Source organism: Fragaria vesca, linkage group LG5, assembly GCF_000184155.1.
Source record: "Fragaria vesca subsp. vesca linkage group LG5, FraVesHawaii_1.0, whole genome shotgun sequence".
In the NCBI taxonomy this organism is placed as follows: Eukaryota; Viridiplantae; Streptophyta; class Magnoliopsida; order Rosales; family Rosaceae; genus Fragaria; species Fragaria vesca.
In genome coordinates, this window is record NC_020495.1 from 10,768,081 (window position 1) to 10,777,318 (window position 9,238).

At 40.1% G+C, this 9,238-nt stretch overlaps 1 protein-coding gene across 1 annotated transcript; it reads left to right on the forward strand.

The window, feature by feature from the left end:
- The first annotated feature begins 6,625 nt into the window (after nt 1-6,625).
- Nucleotides 6,626-7,785, forward strand: LOC101305477 (tubulin alpha-2 chain-like). Its single transcript, XM_004301240.1, has 3 exons — nt 6,626-6,748; nt 7,345-7,509; nt 7,624-7,785. Exons 1-3 carry the CDS (start codon nt 6,626-6,628, stop codon nt 7,783-7,785), a joined length of 450 nt encoding a protein of 149 aa, XP_004301288.1.
- Nucleotides 7,786-9,238: the final 1,453 nt, after the last annotated feature.

Here is a 9,238-nt window from a genome sequence, read left to right on the forward strand (position 1 = left end):
GGGAGTGTCGCTATTAGAGCCGGCAACACCTCCCCCTCTTTTCTTAGACATCGGCACGACGTTTTCTTGCCGTTGCCATGACTCATATTGTTGTCCCCACCATTAGGGGAGTAATCCCAAATAAATTTATCACATTAGCGTATATACAATTCCTGTTTGTATGATCAAAATACAAGTCTCGTTGGTAATTCCACACCAACTTGGAGGACCTAGAGAACTTGATGATGATCGAATCCGCTAAAGATATGGATGATGATGCCACAAAAGATCATCGACAATATGTAGTCAATTAAGGTGGTAAGCAATCCACTTGACTAATAACTCAACAAGTAGAGTTATATGAACGTTTCGAGAAACGCTCCATGAGTGCATTCCACAGTACTTTGTGGTCATTACTTTTTGCACAGATTGCCATTGAAGGCTTTTGTCGATGTGGCGCGTTAAAGACTTTGAGCGCATGAGATGTGAAATCTCGGCATCTAGGCTTGTTAGCCTGGGGGTCAAAACATGTGGTTTAATCCTTTCTAATGAAAGGTTCCACAGATACCAAGCGAAGATCCGCCTTAGGCATCTAGCACGTCAAAACTCAAAGGAGCAGAATGTTACATTGCTCTTGTATACAAAACCAAGCTGTTATGAGACTCGATAGAGGTCACAAACGATGCTTTTAATGGTTTGTCCTTCGGATTGATCATACACAATCCGGAAAAGCCGCGAATTGATCAAACACAATTCGGAAAAAGGCCTCGGATTGATCAAACACAATTCGGTGAAAGGTCGGGGTTGATCAAACACAACCCGGACAAAGAAACAAGAGTGATCAAACATACTCTTGACCCGCGAATAAAATTCCGGGATTTGGGTACCTGCACGCACAAAATCCCAAGCATAGAATGGAGATAGAGAAGGGAGGAAAGGGTTTTATCCTCCCCGAGTTATTGAACTTGGAAGAGTTTAAGGTTTCAAAACATACCTTTCTAAAGGCTGCCGAGAGGAGAAATAACGTTTCGCCTACTTATACTTCGAATTTGTGGCTGAAAATTTGATAGGAGGAGCAGCTCTGGATGGGGAAGCTGCTGTCAAAATTTCAGGTTGATCGGAGTAAGGGAAGGTGGTGAACCGGTGGTCGGTAGCGGCGGCGGTCTGGAATTTTCCGGCGGCCGGTTCGGAGACTTTCCGGCCGGTTCTCAGGGTGAGGCCGGCGGCGTTGGATCCGTGACGGAAAGAGCTTTCTGGGGATATAAAATTCTGGCGGAGGGCAGTCGGAATTTTGGTCGGAAATCGGGAAAAACAAGGCTGCCCGATTTTAGGGTTTTGGTTTTTAGGGTTTGAAAAAAAAATGGTGGGCTATTGGCTCTAGGGTTAGAACAAAGTGCATGATAACGTGATGAAGAATAAATTGTAGAGACAAACAGATAGCAAGAGAGTCATCTTATTCATTGATAGGAGCCCTTTATATAGGGAATTACACAATACCAATATGGTAAGGATATGAATACATAGATCTTGTCTAACTACATATCCTATTGGCATAAGACCAAGGCACACATAGAGAATATCCTAGAACATTCTTAACATTCTTACAATATTTTGATGTGATTTTATTGCTCTTTAAACCCTTATATCTTTGCTTATAGCAACAAAAGTTGTGAAAATGAAATTTTAATAAACACAAATCCGCCTAGAAGGCCGGTTAGCAGTCTAGGCGCTCCAAGCCTGTCATCCGCACTAGCTAGGAGGGTCTGGCGAGTTTTCAAACCATGTATATGACTTACAATTTACATATAACTCAAATGCGTTTTATGCATAATCCTTTTCCCTAGTTGAAAGGACAGAAGGAATTAGTTGTAATGTTGGTTTAGTTGATTTCTGGTTTCAACTAGAAATCTGAAATATAATAGGATAAGATGGAAGGAAAACTGTAGCTGAAGCGAGATGAATTTATTCGTTTTCTTCTCCTCGGCAGATTGAAGATGGATGCTTAAAAGTTAAAACAAGCAACCCAAGATAGATCGAAGTCTAGAGCCTGACCGCCCCCGAAAGATACACAAATCGTTGAACAATTGAAGATAAGCGAAAGGCAAGTCCATGAATCCATGAGAACAGAAAGGAAATACATCATCATCATCAGTGAATCTTATTTATCTTACCAAATGAAATGTGAGATGTAGGAGAAATACTAATACCTATTAGTGACAGTAATTGCAAGGAAGCTCTGGTCGCCTCCTAAGAAGATGAAGGGTTTGACAAGTAATTAACGTGTCAAACCTATACGAACAGTCCATGTAGCGAGGAGTACTCTTCACTACTACTTCATTTATATGCCCATGGTGTGAGAAAAAAACCATTTCACGACACTCCGAAGGCATCAAAGGCTGGTCGAGCTCGTAATCAAGCTTAGTCCATGTTTCCGCAACTCCATTTTCCTTCAATATCCAAGACTCCTGGAGCAGACAATCGAATCGGAAATATAAGCACCCTCCCAAAGCTTGCAAAAACTCATGATGGTATTTGTTTTTACGCTTGTCTTGGTCTGAAAATTCACAGCGACATGGAAGAGTATAATCAGGAGGACATGGAAGATTATAGTCAGGAGTAGAAAACCAGTTATACTCTTCAGTTGTGAGATGAAGGGTTAGAACTATCATCCGTCTTCCACGTTCATGATTACGAAATCTCATTAACCAATGTAGAGCACCGTCAACACAAACCCCTTCTGATGAGGTAAGTTCAAAATCTCTGTTAAGATGAGCAGGCAAGTCTTGGATCCTTTTCCATGAGTGCGAGTTTAGACTATAGACCTGCACTTCTGAACTTGTAGCAACACCACTATCCTCAAACTGTGCCAATCTCACAAATTTATAATCCTGGTTAACTGAATCATACCCAAACCCGAAGAAGGTTTTCTTCTGCGTGAACTTACTGAAGGCTGACAAGGGTATCCTTTTGAATTTCTGAATCGTCGGATTCCACAAACCAAAGTCTTCTTCATGTTTATCAGCATCCTTAGAACCGCAAATGCAGACCAAACCATTACAGTTTCCTACGATCCTATTTCTTTTCTGAACCTGTTCTGATCTATAATTTACTGTCACTAGTCTATACTTTCTGTAATTGTTGAACGAGGCCACTGCATAAAAGTCCCCTGACATCAATTTATGTTGAGACGAAAGAACATAAAATTTGTGATCCAATGAGGGAATGGTCTTCATGGAGAGCTGTAGATGCAGTTTGGCCAATTGTGGGTCTTGGATGGCAGCATTCCATGCTTTAGAAACACACATGAGGCCTATCAAATCCTTGATTGATAGCCTTGTAAGGATGTCAAATATCAACTCTTGTGGGATGTCTGACGTGCCGAAAAGGCTGAATTGCTTGGTTTCTTCTAATTCTTTCTGTCGCATGGACATTTTAGTGATCGCTCTCTCTTCTTCTTTGGGTTCAATATCATCAACATCTGGAGTGAAGCAGTAACTCAAACATATGACATTCCCCACTTCACAAATAGTTGAATGTAAGGTCTTGATATGCCTTCCTCCTTCTTCAACTACAACCTGAAACGTGGTGATACAAAATTGTTGACGATCAACTCTACCACGTTGTCTGAAATTTTGGACTAGACAAAAATCCAAGCTCCCCAAATGAACCAAAGACCCTTTTTTCTCTCCTCTTGTTCCCAACCTAGTCTCCAAGCCTTTCAAAATGGATTCTGAGCTTACATAGAAGCTAACATCACCATCATCATCTAAATCCCACCAAAAGCTGAATGCTACGATACTACTGCATGAAAAGTTGAAGGTATATATAGTATCACCTACAACCACGGCCCTCCCCCGGCCGACTGAACCATTCGTACAGAGAGAGCGAGTAGGCGGCCACACCTTGACCTCATGCCATTGTTTTCTGGTCACATCAAAAGCCCATTGTTTTCTAGTCACATTGAAATGAAAATCCTTATTATGATGATGGTCCGTAGTGATCAGAATAAATCTGTAACAGACGGCATAACCTATTATTTTGATATCTTTCCGGTGATTATAACCCGGAAAAGGAGGGAGGGATTCCCAACAGTTAGTGGCGGGATCATATCGCTCAAAGGCAGGGGTTGGGATCTCCGGCCAGCATTCTGGATTAGCAAGAAGATAAAGCTTACCATAGGCGGAGATAACAGTTGCTGATGGCTTATGTGCTTGAGGTGACTTGCATGGGATCAATGACTTTGTCTTCGTGTCCAAAACATATCCATAGGAGGTGATTTGTTTGTTATGCGATTCGGAACCGCTTTGGTTCAGCCATAGGTATAATTTTGAACGGCTAAAAAACCTTGCAGTTGCCAAGCTTGAATGCTCCGGTATGACAATACCGTTGTCATCGAACAACTTGGTCACCGGCTCAAGTAGTTGGCTGCGTTTACTTGATCTTTCTCCTCCGCCTACGATGGCTATAACTTCTCCGTCTGGTTGGATTTTGACCTCATATAGGGCACTATATGAGCCGTCATCGGAATGCGCCACCATAAACACAGATTTAGGTTTCCCTTCCATGGCTGTTTTGAATCAAGTTTTATCTCAACATGTCTTTATATACAACTGGCCCAGTTAGATTCGGTTGAAATTAGGTTTTCTTGACCCAATGAGTTTGGTCTAGTCGAAGCATGCTAGGTTGCTAATGAGGCGAACGCTGCAAGGACACTACTCCTAGTAATGGGAGGTCCTTGATTCGAACCCTAACTTATAAAAAATCTATTATCTTAAATTGATCAACATCCCTGGAATGGTAGCTCACTCAGCCACTATTTTGTATCCAAAAAAAAAAAGAAGGTTTTCTTGAGACTCAAAAACCATAGTGATGGGCCATTATTCCTGGCCCAACAAATACATGTGTTTCTAAACTTACAATTTCTACCGGGGTGTTGCTTAATGCACCTAACAAACTTCTAACTATACATAGCAATTAAGTATTTTAACATTTATCCTTGTTTATTAATATGAATATGAATAAACATATTCACCATAGGACTGAATATGAATCATCTTAAGGGAGAAATATTGGTTTAGTTGAGTTCTGGTTCTTGATAAGGGGAAAAAAATACGAAATGTTTCCGACATTTGGTCCATTAGTAAATTTCGTATCTTATTTTTTAATTAAAAATATCATGTTGGTATCTCACTTTCTGACAAAAAAACCCATATCCCCGTTACGGCGTTAACCAAAATCCAAATGCTGAAGGGTAGGTTGGTCCTTGCGCTCATTTGTATCTCACCTTCCAACGTTCCTCTTCTTCTTCCTTGAGCGACTCAACTTACCTGTTGCGCGATTGGGTTCGGCTCGAAAGCTATTCCTAAACATCTCCTCACTCAGCTATGTACTCGCCAACCAGAAATCTAAGGTAAGAATGTGATTGGGTTCGGGATAGAAGGCAAAAATGAAGTGCAGAGGCAAGTTGTGCTGGTACGATTCATGGGTGATGGGTCTGTTGAGCTAAATTGAAGAAACTAAGGTTGTATGGGATTGGCAGAGGTGCCCGTTGAAGCGGAAGGTATAATATGTATAATGGATTAATGGCCAAGAAATTGATCGGTATTAGAAAAGAATTTTGATGACAGTGTAAAGTTAAGAATCTGGGTAGCTTAATTTTAATGAGCTATGATCAAGATTAAACGCTTTTTCCAATTTTGTAAAATTGATTAACTTGGATTCATTCTGTTTATTGATGCATATGGCACCCTTCTGTACTTAATTGTTTGCCAGCGAATTAGATAATAGAGATGATCTTTATATGAACAAGAGAAGAGAGACCGAACCGTTGGGTTTTGAGATTCAATGAGAGAGCCTGAGAATTACATAAGAAACCCAGAATCTTTTTTTTTTTTTGGTTCAATGAAAGCAATGTATTAGATGGTCCAAAAATACAACCTAATACAACACTAACAAGAGATACAAAAGACCCCAGCATAAGAGACACATAGATCTCAGCATAAAAGACACATTGGTCCCATCATAAAGAGGCACATAGGCCCCGCAATAAAGGCACTTAGGCCCAGTGTAAACAAAATAAAGCCTATAAAGAGCTTAGCCACAGCACAACACAGGAGCCCAAAACTAAAAGTAAGAAACCCTAAATCTGACAGCCTCCATCGCTTCAACATCAGCCGCACAGAGCTACTGCCGCTACATTCCAGTCCCCATTTGACACCAGTCCGCCGCTGGAGCACCAAAATTAACCACTTTCTCCACCGGTTGAGAACACTGGGCACAAAAGCCCCCAAGAGAAACCAAGTAACCATAGGAGTGAATACCAAGGTAATCGAAACACCTTCTTTTAGTTGAACAAAAGTTCGCCGACGGACGAAAATTTGCTTAGTGGTGGAGGAACTAGCAGATTTGAATGCTAGAGAGGAAGAAGACATCATATGAGAAGCAACAATAGTAGAACCAGAAGATCTAGCGATATGATGGAAGATATGTGAAGTCGAGATTATTGGGTAATGGTGAAGAAGTGAGGAGATGGAGAGGTGATGAGAACGACATGGATCTGAGTTCAAACTGTCATGGGAAGACTCAGTAAGGCAGGAAAGTATGGTGGGTAGATGAGGAAAATGGATGAGGTAGAGGGAAGGGGAAGATGAAGGAAAGGATTGAAGGAAAGGGCAAATCTGGTCTGGGAAAAGGCAAGGTGTACATGGGGGAGGTGGAGGAAATAGTGGCGGAGGTGGGGATGGAGGTGGTGGAGGAGACGGCTTGGCTCGTGAGACTCTCAAAATGGTGATGGGTTGAGAAAACTTCTAGAGAGAAGCTAGACCCTCTCTCTCTAGAAATTTTCTGTTAAGAGAAATATAGAAACTCAGAATCTTATTGCCGCTAGTCTAGCTTCCACCTTAACCAACCTACCGAGTTTTCATCACACCATCAAAGATACCACGTTTAGAAATTGGGAGATCGTAATCTTGACTCCTGTTGAATTTGACAATTTGCGCTTGGTATTTGAGCAGGACGAAATAATAAGGGCTAATGATAAAAATGTACATTTAGAAATAACAAATGATAAATTTATAAATGTTCACTGATGATAAAATAGTATACCAATTTAAATCTCTTAAAGCGTTGCCCTTAAGAATGAAAAGAATTACGAACACTGCCACTGAGCAAAACCCTCCCTCCCTCCCTCCATTTCAGATCACCACCTCCTTCGCTTTCTCTCTCAAACCCCGCCACTACCACTTCTCTTTTTCATCCTCGTCATCACTGGTACAACTTCATCACTAAACCGACACTCGTTGCTCTCCGGTGACTATATCGTACGTGTTTGGGAAGTCTCCGTCAAAGGCCTCTTGTGCAACGCAGACCCGAGCCTCTGAATTCGCCGACGAGATCTCCTCCAACCTCTCTGAACCTCTTGTCATTGTCAAAGTCGCCACTAGCGTCTTTCTCTTCCTCGCCATATTGGCCCGTTGTCGTCGATTTCATTTGCTCCGAATTGACATGAGCTCATCTATGTTTGGCAGCAAGGTATTGAAATTGCGTAGAAATACACAAGTTGTTTTGTTGATTAGGCATTAATATGTGATGCTTATGAATGGGTTTTACGAGAAGGATCATGGTGAATTTTGTTATGCACACCAGATGTTTGATGAAATGTTTGTGAATGAATTATGGTGCCCTACTGGATTCAAGTGTGGTATCAACTACCAGCCACCCACTGTTGTTCCAAGCGGTGACCTTGCTAAGGTGCAGAGGGCTGTGTGCATGATCTCCAACTCCACCAATGTGGCTGAGGTGTTGTGAAACCTCAACTAAAAAAAAAAAAAATTATTAAATTATTTTTGGATTGCTGCTTTGTCTTATTTGAAATGCTGATTCACCTACTTGCTAGCTTATGCTTAACACATGACTACATGCAACCAATCACAAGTGAAAGTCTGAAAACCTCAATCAAACTTGTGGATTGCATTTACCTGCTGAGTGAGCAGCTTAAACTTGGGCATCAAGTTTAACAACAACTGCTGGCACTTGAAGATAAACTTCAAGTGTTTTTACATTAATAGATGGCAGCAAATTAACAGTTAGAAGGATAAGTGTCTAACTAAGATAGGCTAGAGAAGCTACAGGTGGCTGATTACTTTTCGTACTATAAATAGAGGTATTCACCTGAGGAAATAAAAAAAAAGTAGAGTTCAGAAACATAGAGAAAAGTTAGAAGAAGAAAGAAACTAATAGAGGTCTGAAGCAAAGTACTAGTATCTAATAGTGAAATTTCAGTTTTGGTAAAACAGGTTTGAGGTAGGGGAAGTTATGGGGAATCTCTCTGTTTTATAATCTTGTTATCTTGCTTTGGAATTGTATATGTTATTTGTTAAAGACGGTTATTATGTTTAGCTCAACATCATATTATTATTTAATCATATGTTGAATGAATGAAGTTATGGGGTTGAGTCTATCACTTGAAAGGGACCAGCTATGTCAGCCTTTTGTATACAAACAGGGAGAGAAGCCCTTTCAATTTCAAATTGATAAAATGATCTCTATTATGGCAAGAAGACACTGGTGACCAAGGATAGTACAAGAGTACCAATTTGAAAACTTAATCTATATATGTGCATACACTATTTGTTTATTGAAATGACATGAGATTTGCTCTACTGAGTTTATGGCTCACCCTTTTATGAATTTGTGTAGATGTTACTCTTTGAGGGATAAAAACTTAATACCTAGAAGGGATGAAGTCTAGGAGGAGTAAACTATGGCTTGCTGTTTTTTTTTAAATTTCTATTTGTGTAATAAAGCTTAGTTTATAAGCTTTCTTTCCTGTTTGCTGTAAGAACAATATTTATGAAATAAAGTTTACTCCTTCATTAAGTTACCTCTGATTCAAGGGTTCTTATATAACTTTTACTTGTCCAAGGTTTTCTTATCCTTGATAAGTTGAAGTTATTCACATCTTTACTCAGAAAAGAACCATATTTTCTTAAAATATCTGAGTTGGGGTGTGACAAAATGGTATCAGAGCCTAATTTTAATGAAAGGAATGAAACACATAGGATATGAGCTGTCCTAGTTGTTACCAGGTTTTAAAACTTAGTATAGGAGTTGAATCTTTGAGTCTAATGAAGGAGGGAAGATAACACATACGAACATGTTTGAAAGTAATTTAGTTTTAGAGATCAGGATAAGATGACTTTAGATGTGTTACTCATGTATTTGTTTTTATCTCATGTTACTGACCTAAAAGGCTTCTTGG